Source organism: Nannobrachium achirus (assembly GCF_963921795.1).
Source record: "Nannobrachium achirus genome assembly, chromosome: 15".
NCBI classification, from domain to species: domain Eukaryota; kingdom Metazoa; phylum Chordata; class Actinopteri; order Myctophiformes; family Myctophidae; genus Nannobrachium; species Nannobrachium achirus.
Genome location: NC_137822.1, coordinates 32,848,903 through 32,866,191, shown reverse-complemented (window position 1 = coordinate 32,866,191; position 17,289 = coordinate 32,848,903). Strand labels below are relative to the sequence as shown.

The following is a 17,289-nucleotide window of genomic DNA, read 5'->3' as shown; positions in this document are numbered from 1 at the left end:
GGTTCAATCCTTACCCGATGCTTCAAGACAAACAGATTCAAACACTCATTCATCCATTTGACCTTGACCATCATGAGTAGGCCTATGAAGGATAAAATTCACACTGATTTGAGTTCAGTTTATGGTTTATGTATTTGTTATTTATTTACTTTGTACTTTTATGCTGGTCCCAATGTGTTATAGGGGGATAGCAAGTTGGTCATCATTGCATTGTTCTATAGTTACTTGTAAGACGCCACAGGGCAAACAAATTTGAAAATAACAGATCTGTAAGCTCACGGTGCACTGCATCGATTCGCGACATGCTATGAGCTCGTAGATTGGTTATTTTTTCCCCCTCATTGCTGCGGAAACCGCTAGATATTTGACAAACTGATTCTGGTCTAATGACCAGAATCAGTTTCATATTGACTGCCTTCATTTCCCGGCAATGTAATAAATGGACAGGAAACTATGAATATAAGACAATGTCTGTACTATCAGCTCTGGATAGACATTAGTACTAGTAAGACACCTCAGGGCGACATGCGATCCAACATGACAGGACAACCAATTCTTGGCCATCTGGCCAGTGATGTATATCGGAACAGTTACCCATATATGGAGACCCCTGCATATATGGAGATCCATGTACTGTATATGGAGATATGCTGTGAGAGCCCAAACATGCTTACTCAGTTATTCGTTATGTGAAAGTCCTATGACATCTATGACATCTGTGTGGTATGTGGCCGATTTGGCCTCCATATATGGGCATTCCCATATGAAGTCCTGTTAGATATGGGCTTAATATTGATGACATCTGGGAACTCCATATATGGGCATAAAAGGGTTTCTGTTAGTGTGACATCACAGTGAAGCCAGAGCGTGATGTCATGTGGCAAACCCATTCCTGTGACATCAGAGCATGATGTCAGACAAACCCATAGAACCACAGTGTCAGGCGTGACAGACAGAGATACACACATATACGGACAAGCTGTGATTAGTGATACTAATCTGCGACCTACGGTCGCAATTATGTGGTCACGCTTGTTCATTGTTGCAGTCCTGGCTGAGTCTGGGCTACTTACTACAGTATGTCATTTCAAAGAGTTTGTCTGTTTTCTATACTGGGCTAAAGTTGCACTTCAACTTTATTTGTCCCCAAAGGGCAATTGGTTTCGCAGCATATAGTGACTATCTGCTACAAAACCAATTGTCCTTCGGGGACAAATAAAGTTGAAGTAAGGATTCCATATACACTGTGGAAGTTGCAAAGAAAGAAGTACTGAAAATGAGATTTCTTTCCTATTATTGATACAAAAGTTCCCATTTGATGCCCACAGTTGCATGCAAGAGTAAATAAACAATCTAAAATGTGGCACCCTACAACAACCCGAAGAGAATCCAGTGCAGTACATTTATTTTGGGAATGTCAGAGAATCATATCATGCCAACTTGTTGTTTCAAATTAAGAGATGAAAAGGGAACAACGTGCATGCATGCATGCGTGGTGTGTGTGTGTGTGTGTGTGTGTGTGTGTGTGTGTGTGTGTGTGTGTGTGTGTGTGTGTGTGTGTGTGTGTGTGTGTGTGTGTGTGTGTGTGTGTGTGTGTGTGTGTGTGTGCGCGCGCGTGTGTGTGTGTGTGTGTGTGTGTGTGTGTGTGTGTGTTGCTGTTGTCAGCAGTGCCTTTCACAGGAGTAGGCTGCATGTATACATTATAAAATCCTGAGTGTTATGGGTCTAGGCATTAGGTTCCATTTGCACACGCCCAATTAATTTAACACTAATACATTTTGCAGTGTATATTCAGTGTTTCAGTCTGAGAAATGATCCCTCTGGTTTGTAATCTTTCACAGCAGTCCTTGTTTATCTGGGCACAAAGGCTCTAATAAATGATGACAGACTGCCATGTTTTGTGCAGTTATCTTTATTGGAAAATTAAACACCCTTTCTGTATAAATAACAAGTCATTTTACAACACTCCTCATTGAAATGTGCAGCAAGCAGGCAAAAAAAAGAAGAAAAAAAAGGTAACAAACAAACAAAATACAAGGGGGAGTGACTTAAGCCAGATATATACAGTATAGTGCACTGTGCAATGAGTGGCGTCCCAAAAAAACGTTGTGAGCTGTAGATCTGCTGTTTTCGGCATAAGTCGAAAAGAAGTGCTGGTACTGGTCAAAGTAAAAAAAAAACAAGAGGCTGGAATAGAATGTCACAGCAGGGCAGAAAGGAACATCGACGAAAACAGCCTGTGCAGCCTAATCGTGAGGGAAGCACAGTCAGTGAAATATAAATAAACATTAACGATTACCAATAGAGTGCCAACAGGTAGCAGGGTCTGCAAAACCTTCGAGAAGATAGCCAGGGAATGGATAGAGGTTGTGTGTGTGTGTGTGTGTGTGTGTGTGTGTGTGTGTGTGTGTGTGTGTGTGTGTGTGTGTGTGTGTGTGTGTGTGTGTGTGTGTGTGTGTGTGTGTGTGTGTGTGTGTGTGTGCTTCTGTGTCTGTACATAGCCTATGCATGTGTGTGATGGGGGGCTTTGAGAGCAAAGCGCCCATCAATGTAACAGCAATGAGTCAATTTGATCCATGTCTATATGCGACAGTCAAGGCCAACCTCTCTGTCCTGTCGTGTATTGAGGCCCTGGATGGGCCTCAATACTGGGTCAAATCGGAGGCTCACACATCGATCGACATCTGTCCTGCAGTCAGCCTCATTTATGATTCCACTCGAAGAAATAGTTTCTGAAACTTTCCCAGAGAGCTGTAATCATTTTTAGGGTTAAAGGTGATGATCAGAGGAAGGCAAATTAAATAATTTGCTCTCCAGATAGAAACATGAAAGTGGGCTGTTTTAATGATTAGACTCTAATCATTAAAAGCCCACTTTCAAGCTACGTGTTTGAATGAGATGCCAGCACTGCTATGCCATCTGATGAGAACAAAACCCTCTGATGATTAGAGGGGTTTGTTCTCATAAGATGCCATAATGTATGTTGGAGAGCTTTTTAATCAAAGTTAAAGTTAAGCACAATTATCTGATCTTTTCTCCCTTTGAGACTTGTGCATAAGTAGGCCATGTATGTGCTTCTCCAGGCAGATAGTGGTTCAGTGTCTTCAAGTACACTTCAATGGGGATAGACAGTAGATACATAGACCATTGTAGGGATTGAACTGGCAACAATCAAGTAACTGTTATATGTTCTTTGTGACCACAAATCCACTTTGCCCAGGGTTAGGTTAGGGTTATGTGTGCCATGCATTGTATGGCTATAAGTCAGTATAAAGTCAACATGTCATTATAATTCTTTGAGAATACCCTCCAAAATGTGAATGTTTACACATCCAGAGTTAAAGAAGACTTTACTGGGCAAATCACATATAATTTAGTCACTGTCTGACTCTGTGCCAGCTGCTTTAACTTGTCCTACATACCATATTATTATATTATGTCATACAATACAGCACAGTGAATGTAGCGTTTGATCTCTGCTTCCTCCTCTACACTTTAAGTGACAAAACGCAAGAGATCACATACACTCTGCTCCCTTCTCCCTTTTCTTTCTGATTGTCAGTCCTTGTGTTCCACCTTTTCTGTCTGTCTTCCCTCTCCTTTTCCTTGCAGTGTCAATGACATAAACGGATCCATGCACACACATAAACATAAGCACACACGCGCACACACACACGCATGCACATACATACAAACACGTACCGATAACTGTACTCACAGCCTGAAGTGTATTAAATGTCAAGAATAAGGAACATCATCTTTCTCAGATACTGCACACAGTCTGTCATGTTCTTTTGAGCGTGCCTCAATACTGTAGATTGCATTTGTCCAAATCAAATTAAGGGATGCACTCAAAAACCTCACATATTATGTAGACAGACAGGCAGGCAGACAGACAGACAGACAGACAGACAGAACCATTCCTGTTACATCGAAGAGGAGCTGAACAGGCGTCAGTCTGGGTCTGAGCCTGGACGCGTATTTGCTCTTCAGTGTTCAGTGCCTCCGAGCAACAACTCTGTTGAGTGACAGGCCATTTCACAAGGCTGCTGCTGTGTGACCAACAACACACACAAGCTCGAAATTCATTAACAGCACATTCTGTTTTAGTTCAACCCTGTAAGTGTGTTTTTATATACGTACATTTATTTATGGAGAGACATTTGTTAATTCCGTGGGGGGAAATTCAGCGTCACCCAGCTGATGTCTGCTCAGGTGGTCAAGATCTACATGCTACATTCTGAGCATGTAGATCGGCCAATGTTTAATTTGTCATTTTAGAGGTATAAAAAGTCCTTAAATTGTCACTTTATAAATGTGCAGACACCCTCTATAGGCCTACACTTAAACGTTATGTTTGTTTACTGCTGAGTGAGAAAACAATGTTGCACATTAAATTATAATCATCTGGGGACCCCCCCAAAATAATTTGGGAACCCCCCCTGGCGGTTCCCAACCCACAGGTTGAGAACCACTGGTCAAGATGAGCGGTGGGGGTGGGGCAGTGGTGTACTTTTACTCAAGTACTGTACTTAAGATTAATTTTGAGGTATTTATACTTTGAGTATTTCCAATTTCCAATACTTTTACTTCTACTCTGCTACATCTCAGAGGCAAATATACTTTTACTCCACTACAATTATTTGAAAACCTTAGTTACTACTACATTTTGATTATTATATATAAAAAAACATACATTAATTAACCACTTCAGCCCAATATAAATTTCAGATGTTTGAAAATAGCTGATTTACAGGCTCTCAATGTGTCGCATCGCAACGCATTGTGAGCTTGTAGATCTGCTATTTTCAAAAGATTTTTATACATTTGAAAACTTGAAACGGGACATTCTGCATTAGAGTATACTTTCTACTTTTGTTATGTTAAGTATATTTTGATACCAATACTTTTGTACTTTTACTCAAGTAAATTTAGAATTCCGGGCATTTACTTCTAATGGAATATATCTACAGTACATGTGTGGTATTTATACTTTTACTTAAGTAGAGCATTCGAGTACTTTTTCCACCACTGCTGGTGACCTTCTGACAGCCTCTCCACCCAATAACCCAATAAGCTACATCCATTTGGGAGTTTATTCATGTGCTGTATATGTATTTATGCACATACTGTAGTTGCGTATGTACTGCACGTACAGCATATCTGTAGGCCAGGGGTCTTCCACGTTTTCAGGCCAAGGACCCCTTAGTCGAGAGAGAGATGAAGCAGGGACCCCCCACAATCCATAGATACCATATAGTTTCATCGTTTGATGGCACAATTATCAGTGTATTTTGGATTCATGTCAATTTGTGTTTTCTGATATTCAACCACTTGAACCTAATAAACTTGACCTTTCACTCTGTACTTAGTCTGCTCTTTTCCCCCGATCTGCAAGTAGATCACTTGTAGATCTGCTATTTTTGGCTAAAGTTCTCAGAATAAGGACACTAGGGTTCAAGTGGTTAATATAAAAAAGTAGAAACAAAAGATTCTATCACACAAAGATTTGAAGGACCCCCTGTAGTGACTCTGAGGACCCCCTAGGGGTCCCAGACCCCCTGTTGAAGACCCCTGCTGTAGGCTATAACCAATCATATCACAAAACAGAGGAACTCTCACTGGTGAAGTGGAGTTCTGGTGTGAAAGATGGATTTTTTTTTGAGAGAGATAATTACACTAACATTGTTCTATGAGGCACTTTTATGACTAGAATGTGTGAGCCCTTTTTAACCTTATTACTTGATCTATGGCATATTCTATGTTTTTAATCTCAGTTGACAGGTTACATTGTCCTTTTCGGGCTGAATAGGTTTCATTACCCTCAGGCCCATAAAACTTTGAAAGTGGTGACACTGTATGCGGTCGATATTGTATTGATTTAAAAAATCATTAACTATTAATTTTGTACATCGCTTTAATATATAAGTGTTTTTTCTTTTTTTTTTATAGAGTGTATGACAAGCAAAATCATTGGTTGTTTCCTTCAGCCAAATTTGCTGGTGGGATGGGGGAATCCATGCCTCTGCTATAAGATATTCCCTTATCTTTGTCATTAATTGTAATGGCCGGTAGGGAGGAAGGGTGTTATCCCTGCTTCTAAATCAAGGGTCTTCAACAGGGGGTCCGGGACCCCTAGGGGGTCCTCAGAGTTACATCAGGGGGTCCTCCAAATCTTTGTGTGATAGGAACTTTTTTTCTCCTTTATATTAACCATTTGAACCCTAGCGAACCCCTAGCGTCCATATTAAAGAACTTTAGCCAAAGTGTAAAAAAAAACATCACAAGGATGCAGCTGGGACGTATCATCAGTGATGTAGCCTGGGGTCGACGGGTGTTTCGGGTCTCGCAACATCATACACCCTCGCCCAGGTGACCCAGCCGGGGTTGATCAAGTCCCGACTTACGTCCCAGTAGCTATCCACGATCAGTCCTATTAGGGAAAGACAGGGTCACTCAATGTGCAGCACCGGAACTACTCTGCCAGGATTGGGGAGCCATTCTGGCGCGTGGAAGAACTAGGCTCTATGGGTTGACTCCTGGCCGGGCTCCTCCTACGTCTTACCAGGTCCTCTCCTGCTCTCACCAGGTTCAGAACCTGTGCGTTGCACCAGACCCCAATCCAAACATTCCATTCAGCTGCTGCAGTTGAATGGCCCTCCTAAAGGCCTCACCGTGGATTTGTTGGGCTTCTTCCTCACGGAAGACACAGGCTGGGGCGCTAACCCAACCTGCTCCCGGGTGCCGTCTAAATTCCGGCCGTCAACCGAGTCTCCGGTGGTCACCAAACTATTCCTGGTTGTCACATAGTCTATTCCTATGAGCCACTATAAATAGAACTAATAGTGTAAAAAAACATCACAAGGATGCAGCTGGGACGTATCATCAGTGATGTAGCCTGGGGTCGACGGGTGTTTCGGGTCTCGCAACATCATACACCCTCGCCCAGGTGACCCAGCCGGGGTTGATCAAGTCCCGACTTACGTCCCAGTAGCTATCCACGATCAGTCCTATTAGGGAAAGACAGGGTCACTCAATGTGCAGCACCGGAACTACTCTGCCAGGATTGGGGAGCCATTCTGGCGCGTGGAAGAACTAGGCTCTATGGGTTGACTCCTGGCCGGGCTCCTCCTACGTCTTACCAGGTCCTCTCCTGCTCTCACCAGGTTCAGAACCTGTGCGTTGCACCAGACCCCAATCCAAACATTCCATTCAGCTGCTGCAGTTGAATGGCCCTCCTAAAGGCCTCACCGTGGATTTGTTGGGCTTCTTCCTCACGGAAGACACAGGCTGGGGCGCTAACCCAACCTGCTCCCGGGTGCCGTCTAAATTCCGGCCGTCAACCGAGTCTCCGGTGGTCACCAAACTATTCCTGGTTGTCACATAGTCTATTCCTATGAGCCACTATAAATAGAACTAATAGTGTAAGACGTAGGAGGAGCCCGGCCAAGAACTAGGCTCTATGGGTTGACTCCTGGCCGGGCTCCTCCTACGTCTTACCAGGTCCTCTCCTGCTCTCACCAGGTTCAGAACCTGTGCGTTGCACCAGACCCCAATCCAAACATTCCATTCAGCTGCTGCAGTTGAATGGCCCTCCTAAAGGCCTCACCGTGGATTTGTTGGGCTTCTTCCTCACGGAAGACACAGGCTGGGGCGCTAACCCAACCTGCTCCCGGGTGCCGTCTAAATTCCGGCCGTCAACCGAGTCTCCGGTGGAGAACTTTAGCCAAAAATAGCAGATCTACAAGCTCACAACGCCTCGCGCTGCGAGGCGTTGTGAGCTTGTAGATAGGCTATTTTCAGCAAAGAGGTTTGGTGTAGAGGAGCAGACTAAGTACAGAGTGAAAGGTCAAGTTTATTAAGTATTGACGGTTCAAGTGGTTAAATATCTGAAAACACGAATTGACATGAATCCAAAATACACTGATGATTGTGCTGTCAAACAATGAAACTATATCTATGAACAGATTGTGGGGGTCCCTGCTTCATCTCTCTCTCAACTAAAGGGGTCCTTGGCCTGAAAACGTTGAAGACCCCTGTTCTAAATACATGCATGTCCTTTTGTCACGTTCAGACGCATTTGTGAGCATGTAGATCGTCTACACTCCTTTTGTTTTGGTCATAATATTATAGTCTGTCATGTGGAAACCTCAAATTGTATGTCCAAAACAGTATTCAGGAGTCAAATTCAAAAGTAGCAAAAGTAGCAGATCTACAAGCTCAAAACACGTCGCTACACACCATGTTTCAAGCTTGTACACATGTGCTACTTTGGATTATTTTGTGTGACGTTGTAGTATGATCAAGTAGTAGGGCATTCATTTACTAAAAAACTCAAAAAGTTAGAATATGGAGATAAGTTGTTTCTGCCCGACAGCAACGATATCCCTGTAGGGCTTAAGTAGTTCAAGACATTGTGCCCTACGACATAGTCAATAATCACCAGGAATTATGATTATAATTGGAGGAAGATCTTTTTCAGTATGCCTGATTGTCAGGTGGGTGGTGACCAGCGGAAGTTAGCCACACCCACACAGTGTTGTTGAATGGTAAAAAGGGGAGGGGATGATATTATGATGTCATTATATTTCAATTGGGCCTTTTGACTCAGAGGCTTTCAACTTTCAGGAAGTAACCAAAAAATACACAGGGAAGACATATTTGCATATTATAACCACACCTGGGGGTCTATTAAAGCAATGTTAACTGTTAACTCCATAGACACATAGCAAAACAGAAAAAGTACAAAAGTATGGCACCACCTCGTTAAAAATGTTGAAAATGATTGGCTGAGCCGTTTAGGAAGCCGCTGTAAAACGCTCTATAAATAATTACTGTGCCAACTGCATGTTTACAATATTCACCATTTGGGACCTTCCATACATTTGCATAGCAACTTCCTTGTTTGTGCTGACAGTCAGGGACTTGTGGAAATGATTGATGGTTATCAATCAATTATTGAAGTTGTTTTAATTGGGACATGTGTACGATGTTCATGTTGCCATTTTGGTGATCGTTTTATAAACGCAATAACCCAATGCCAGGCCGTAGTTTACAGTAATTGCCTTGGGTGAACGGTTCTGCTGCTGTATTAAAATCACTGTAAACTGGGGCACCGATGACCTAGCGGTTAAGGCGCATACAGCATATAGGCTCTAATGTAGCCTGACAGCGAGTTGCGGGTTTGATTCCCGAGCCAGAAGGCTTTTATTGCGTGTCACTCCCTGTCTCTCTCTCTCTCCCCGTTTCCTGTCACTCTCTCCACTATACTATTGAAATAGGCAGAAAAGCCCTCCACAAATATCTTTTAAAAAAATAAAATAAAAATCACTGTAGACTACACCCTCATGGGGCATGAAGTTAAATTGCTGAGTAATTACTTAAGATAAGTTACCATATTGTAGAACGGCGGTATTCATATCAGAGCAGATATGTGACTTGTACAAATGAAATGTATTTCTATATGTGAGTGAGGCGCTCACTGCTATTTTTATATGTGGGCGAGGCCGCTCACTGCTCTAGGTCTTATTGGAAATTGTGTTTGATGTGTTTGATGGCGTGCAATCACTTGGTTGAGTTCCTGGTATTCCTCATAGAACCCAGAGCATCTGTTCATCATTCTCTGAATGTCTGTCACGCACAGTCCTATGTCTGCGACATGTCTATTTGTCTTTATTTAAAAGACACTCTGCTGTCTGCTGTCTCCTTCTTTATAGCTCTTAACGGAAAAAATAGACAGACAGGCAGGCAGGCAGGAACACACGCACACGCGCACGCGCACACACACACACACACACACACACACACACACACACACACACACACACACACACACACACACACACACACACACACACACACACACACACACACACACACACACACACACACACACACACACACACACACAGACACACTCAAGTGAATGAGTGCACACACACAAACAGACAGACAGACATATTAATAATAATAGTAACCCCAAGGAATGACATGAAACCTTGTATGTCCGACCTAAACTGTTAGAAAATATGTGTTCCATTGAATCCAATGTAGTTATTTAGTCACAAACTCTTATTAATAGATTTAATTTCTTCAATATTTATAAAACCCAGACACACTTTCCCTTTTGACAAAAAAAGCAAGCTCACAACGTGTCACGTGGTGCTGAGACTATAAATTCCTGTGTGTTCATGTGTTAGTTCAGTGCTGCAAAACATTTGCCCCACAGCCATACTAGTGAAAACAGCCCATCTACAAGCTCACAAACATTTCCAGCTGCTCAGCCTATAAAATCCTGTGTGTTCATGTGTTAGTTCAGTGCCATACTAGTCAAAACAGCCGATCTACAAGCTCACTACGCTTTGTTGCTGAGACTATAAAATCCTGTGTGTTCATGTGTTAGTTCAGTGCCATACTAGTTTTCATTGCGGGTCTGGCACAACCAGGTGACCTGGTCTAGTTTTTTATACATATAATGAAGTAGGGAATTAATTTACAACCCCAAAAAAAGAAAGAAAAACCGAAAACATTGAAAAATGGAGATACAAGGTTTCTGTCCGAAGGTAAACGATTTGCATCCCGCCTCACTCTACCTGATAGGAAATAAATCATCTACAGGGCATTTATCCCTCATGTTCTTGCAGGGCAGAAACCTCTAATGTCCATATTCAGACTTTTTTGTGTTTGTTTATTTATTTATTTTGCAAATGAAAGCTTGATCATACTGTCACACCAAAGCATCAAAGGTAGCAGATCTGCAAGCTCAAAGTGTGGCGCAAAGCGACGCGCTTCAAGCTTGTCAATCTGTTACGGTACCTGAAACTAAAGGTACCGTAACTGTCTTTTTGACATGTGAGGTTTCCACCCGACAGAGGCGATTTGTTTCTTTGTTTGATCTCTCTCCCTATTTATCTCTGTCTTTATCTGCATCTCAGCTTCCTTTATCTCTCCCACCGTCTCCCTTTCTCATCCTGCCCTTTACCTGATTGGCTTGCTTATCTTCTTAATTGGTGTTGACTGATAAAACGTGCATGTCCGTGCATAAACATGTGCACATGATGATGCGCGTGTGTCAGCTGGAGTGTGTGTCAGCTGGAGTGTGTGTGTGTGTGTGTGTGTGTGTGTGTGTGTGTGTGTGTGTGTGTGTGTGTGTGTGGTGCGTGCGTGCGTGCGTGCGTGTGTGCGTGCGTGCGTGCATAAGAAACCACTGTGAGTATGTGTTTGTTGTATCTTTTGCAGTTATGTCCTCTAAAACTATTTAGCTCCACACCCAAAAGAGAGATTAGACTTTTGCCCGGGATCCAAATTAGTGAAAAAAGCAGATCTACAAGCTCACAACGCTTTGTGAGCTTGTAGATCGGCTCTTTTCACTTCACAAACATTTGTGTCCTAATTTATGGAATTTCTTTGATTTCTTCATGAAATGACGGAAATAAAGAATTGAAATTTGTTTTTAATTCATGAAAAATGTAACTTTTCTGAGGATTGTTTATTGAAAATGTTTTGAAATAATATGAATGGAACAAAAATTAAGGGACCCATAAAAATGTGTCCGCGACCCACAAATGGGTCCCGAACCGGTGCTTGGGGAACCAGTGCTATAAAAGTCACCCTGCTACCTCTCCTCAGGATAATTGCTGAATGATGCATGGCTATGGCAAGCCCACTCCGGACAACAGAAAATTAACACAGGGGAAATTAAATTAAAAAATATATTGATCTGCACCGGAGATTCAGCACAGGAAAAACTGAACATTTCAGGTATTTTCTCTTTATCTCATATGAACAGTAGGAATATACATGGGGGAGCAGGAAAAATAGCAAAAGCTAGCAGGGTACATACTAGTATGTATACCAAAGCCAGCCATGTTTTTAGATCACCAGTGAGGCAGACCTAAGCATTTAAGTTTGTTTTTTGTTAGTGTCCACGACTTTCACAATTTAAATATCTGTGATTTGGCTCTTTCTGCTCTTGACAGTAAATCATATTTAATTATTAAATGAAGTGATAACAATAGCAACTTTTGGTGTACCCCGTAAAACCAATGTCTATGTCAATGTGTATCAATGTCTTTCAAAATATATTATATGTTTGGGATGTAACATATCGGGTTTCATATCCATATATAATATCTAAGCATCTTTAGGTATGCAGTATATATATATATATATATATATTTGTATCTACATTCGTTCAATTGTACATACACACAAAAACAAGGTGTGTTATTGAAAAGTTAATTTCACAAGCCACATTGTCCTCTGCTGTGTTGAGTTTGTAGACGAGTAACAGTCTCAGATGTGCAGTTTTTCCTCAAACAGGACCATAATGCGTGTGATTATACATGGTTGCACACCATGTCGCACAATGAGGCGCGCGTTGCAAGCTTGTCGATCGTCTCTTTTCGGTGTGTGACACTTGCACACAACCAAAGTATAACTCGGGCTTTGGATAGAAATCGTCCACAGGGATGGGCTTCCAACGGTTTTCCAGTTGTTCCGTCCACAACCGCTCCAAAAGTAGGAGCACTGAGAGAAAAATAACTTGGGTTTAGGGTTGCCTGCTGGGATACCTTTTGTTTCTTCCTTAAAATAAAGTGCAGAAATGGCCAATGTACACCAGATTCATACGATGTGAAGTGGCTCCTGCATCCCATACAAGTATATTGTGGTATCATCTGGTGTACATTGGCCTTTAAGGACTTACAACGGAGTAGTGATACATCAAAATAAAAAAATAGTCTTAATGGTAAAAGTCCACATTCGACCCTCTTGCACCCTCTGAGTGACATCATGAGTATCACGTGTCTGGACTTGCGTCCTAACATAGGCTCATCATTAGGTTTACATCTTTGACTCCTACTGTATCGAATATGGTTGTGCCATTCTTTTCACCGGTTTTGACTGCTCCCTAGTTTTTTTGTTTCTTTCTGTGTAGTAGATACTGTAGATGGTCGCGGCTCGGCTATTCATACCAAAAATAAAGTTCTTGAGTGGATCTGCGATGCAGTCTTTTGTGATCCGCCCCCCACCCCTCTTTGACTCCAACCTGTCCCCTTGGTATTGCCATTATGATCCTCTTCCCTCCTCGTCTGTGAGCTAAGCGCGACTAACACTACGCCGAATGACGGCATCGCGCGCCGAAAATAGCAGACCTACAAGCACGAACGACGTGCTCGTAGGTCTGCTATGTTCGGCACGCGACCCCGTCGTGCGACGGAGCATGAATTAGGCTCTATAGTGCCACGTTGAACTCTGTCACCAGGAAGTCCACGTGGTCTCTCTCTTTGGTCTTAAAGGCCTCTGCGATGATGCGGGCCGCGTCCCTGTGCTCCCGGCCTCTCAGGGAAACCCCGTTCACCTCCAGGATCACCTGACCCACCTTCAGCTGGCCGCAGTTGTGAGCCGAACCGCCCCTCTGAGAGAGACAGGGAGAAAAGAAATAGGGGGGAAATAGTTTGATTTCTACAATATGTTTCTTTCCATTAGAAGATAAGTAGCAATAATCTCCACAATCAAACAGCAAGATTATTGCACAGATTATTATAGTAGGCTATATATCGTCACTGTCAGGCAGAAACTAGTTTCACATTTTTAAGTTTTTTCGTAAATGAAAGCCCTACTTCATCATACAAAGGTGTTACACAAAAGTAGTGAAAATAGCCGATCTACAAGCACACAGCAAGCACACAGCGCCAGTTTTTAAATAATAACAAAAAAAGGCCAGAGGGGAAAGAGAACTTAAATTAATATCTACTAACTACTAACTCGGCAAAGGTATATATCAGTGTCACTGTCTTAGCTTAAAGAGATACATTTCTACCCAGTCCACGGCCAGTCCAAGCAGTATCCACTCTTCTTTAACTGAACATAAGCGTTTAGATTCTTCCTGCGTGCTCTTCTAAGCTGTCGGTTTAATAGCCCTGCTGTACACCAGCCCTGGAATCTCATCAACCCACTGCAACACAGCTCTCCCCTTTTAGAATCAAGGCATGCCACATGTCTGTTGTGCAATCCCTCTGTATACTCGCCATTGTTGCAGGTCGGCAATAAGATTCTTTGCGAAAGAGAAAAAGCTTGACACTCACGTCCTCCAACCATGTTATTATGCTGTCTTTGTAACTGCCATCCAACCCACCCACTGAGCAATGAGCTTTGCTTGTGTTCTTAACGATTTATACCCTGGTGTCCCAATTTTGAGCATGTCATTATATGCAGATCTCCCCGCAGATTTACGAGCATGTAGATAGACTACTGTGCATTGTGCAAGACTTTACCGAACTGCTGGATTTGTCTCAGCTGTGAGAGCCTCCAGCAGACATTCAACAGGCTCTGCCACAGAAGAGGCAGCACAACTTCCTCACCTTCAATGGTCATATTTAAAGGTGGCCACTTTGCTCTTGTATCCCCCCCTCACATCCCACAGTATGACATGAGCAAAATGCCTGCCATGTGAATACGGTCAATTAAAGGAGTAGTTCACCCCCAAAATGCCTTTTCTTCTATTGATTACTCACGCCATGGAGACTTGAGTTCAATAATATTTTTGAGTTTTTGTCACATTCCTAAGACAATAATCTCATAACAATAAATGTACCCCCATTGATTGCGGATGGGGACCCAAATGCATTTGGGTCCCTATGCGCAATCAATGGAATCCGGAATGAATGGAGGATATTTACTATAATCAGTATTTTCTAACTCCATGGTCTCCATGGCAGTAATGGGAGTAATCAATAGGGGAAAAAAAGTCATTTTGGGGGTGAACTACTCCTTTAAGTCATCCCACAAGCGATGTCCCTGGACTGGCAGCATGTCAAAGTGAAGGCCTTCTGCTACACTGTTAGAATAGAAAGACTGCCCACTAATGAGAAAAGAATCGACCAGGTGGGTGACACAAAACACCCACTAACAGAACTCCAGACCTTTTCTTTTTAAGTCCAGCAGTTCCTGGTGTCCACCTCTTTGACTAGAAAATAGGTTCTATGCACAGCAGCCATATGAAAAATAAATTGGGCCTCTTCCTTACTTCCGTCAAGTGTTACCAATTAGGTATACTAATTAAGGCTCTATTCCATTTAGAGTAGCACAGTGGTTCACAAATGTTTTCATTTCAAAGACCCCTATAATTCTGAGAGCGTGCAAATGGAACCAAATGGACCCATACACCTGTAAGATACCATTTGAAACCCCCCTCAAAGAACCATGAGGGTACCAGGACCACACTTTGATACCTACTCGTGTAGCAGAGTGTTTCCAGTGAGCCAACATGTACAACATCAGCACCCTAACTCAGTTCGACCAAGAGGGCTGCGTGGACGCGGCGCGTCAAAACCCCCATTATTTTCAATGAACTAACCCACACCGGCGGCGGCAGGTGTGCGCAGGCGCGGGTCTGCCGCCCGGCCTGCCGCACCGATACGGCGCTGTTCTATTTCTCCAGCGTTGCCACGCGGTGAAGATGTTCTCTCCACCGGGGGAAATGGATGTGCCGCGCGGCACCGCGCCACATCCAGTTGGTGTTACCGCGCGGCACTTCACGCACGTCAATACTGCGACGCGACACTGCGCAGCCGCCCGCGTCCAATATGGCAGCTGTGCATATGAGCCTTATTGCACTGCAGCTCTTGTCCAGTGCAGGCCTTGAACAGAACATCCACTGACTTTGTCCTCAGAATTAACAGCAGACTTCATATGGGTCCTTCACACACAGTTGGGTGCCAGTTTTGAGGCAGCCAGGTTAATGGAAGATAGGACTCTACCCTCCCAGTGCCATTCAGAGAAGTTGGCAGACACCCCGGCCCCAACTCTCTAAATGTCTGTTGTTGACTACATTGGCTCATCCGAGATACCCCTGACCTCGTAACAGCCTTCTCATCCACCTCCACAATTTTCAATTTAGGCATTTAGCAGATGCTCTTAACTCATTCGCTGCATTTTAAAAATCTCTTTGAAGTTTCAGGATGCCACAAGTCTCCATAGACTTCCATGGATTGTAATTCATAGTGCACTGCACGGATCATGCACGCCCATGCCTAGATCATGCACCACGTGTGTGCACACTGTTCACAGCTTTCAAACAAAAAGATCTGCTTGGAAATCCGTTCAGGCATTCATGCTAGCAGCCATTGTGTTTCATCAAATGAAACAAACAAACATTGCTGCCATGTTTGAAAGATGGGGTTGGTATGGGGGTCAAACATGCAATTTCGCGATCGCGATCATGCCTACAGTAGTAGATAGGAGGTCCAAAAATAAAAATAATTCAGAAACGGACCAAAACTCGGGAAACTCGGGCCCTGGCAGCATGTCGGAATGGAGAGCAGCCCTGGGGCCCTGGACATATGGGATAACGCGGGAAACTAGCGGTAAGCAGTCAATGAATTCACTCACACACACACACACACACACACACACACACACACACACACACACACACACACACACACACACACACACACACACACACACACACACACACACACACACACACACACACACACACACACACACACACACACACACACACACACAGGATCCATCATTGACCTTCCTGGCAAAAGAAGAACTTTGTTTCCTACGTATCAGCAAGTGTGGAAATAAATCCTCAGCCTATCCATTCGCTATGTGGACAGCCTCTTAAAATCCACGCACAAAAGTGCCACTAATTTATGGGCCAACCACACGCAGAACGATAAATAGAACTATAAATATATTGTTTTTAAAAATCATTCTAACTCAAGTGGATGGCAGAATCCATACTACAACTTTAACAAAGAATTACAGCACTGGCACCCGTACTGTAAAATTCTACTGGAGCATCTAAGGCCTTTTTCCCAGTGGCGTCAGTTCAGCAAAACCTAGGGTATGGCAAAGATGGGAGTCCTCATGGAAAAGAGGCATTACATTTTGTATAACACGGTTCTATTGTGAAAATAGCAGATCTACATGCTCACAACGCCTCGCGCTGCGAGGCGTTGTGAGCATGTAGATCGGCTATTTTCACAATGTCTGAAAAAACTAGTATTTTCAGTTTTTTACCCAGGTTTCTACGGTTTCTTGGGCTGGATATGGCAGCCTGGAAGGTTGTTCAAGTGCAGCTAAACTTAGCATGTAAACATGCCACAATTAACAATAATGCATTGCACCTGTGCAGCTGACCTGCGGAACCTGGGAATATGCCATTTTGTCAAGATGGGAAGAATACAAGTCTGGAGAATATAATTATAATACCTTGTTGAAGTGACCAGTTTGTTAAATTTTGCATTTGTAGTTATTTTACTGTAATTT

At 43.1% G+C, this 17,289-nt stretch overlaps 1 protein-coding gene across 1 annotated transcript in view; it reads right to left on the bottom strand.

Annotated features, from left to right (window-relative positions):
• Nucleotides 1-13,234: 13,234 nt before the first annotated feature.
• The window catches only part of whrna (whirlin a), a gene marked incomplete at both ends in the record, with an annotated part of 264,691 nt that continues 260,636 nt past the window's right edge, over nucleotides 13,235-17,289 (bottom strand). The window contains one exon of the mRNA XM_080742584.1: nucleotides 13,235-13,417. Within this exon, the coding sequence (XP_080598710.1) occupies nucleotides 13,235-13,417 (183 nt within the window). The remainder of the gene's footprint in view (nucleotides 13,418-17,289) is intronic.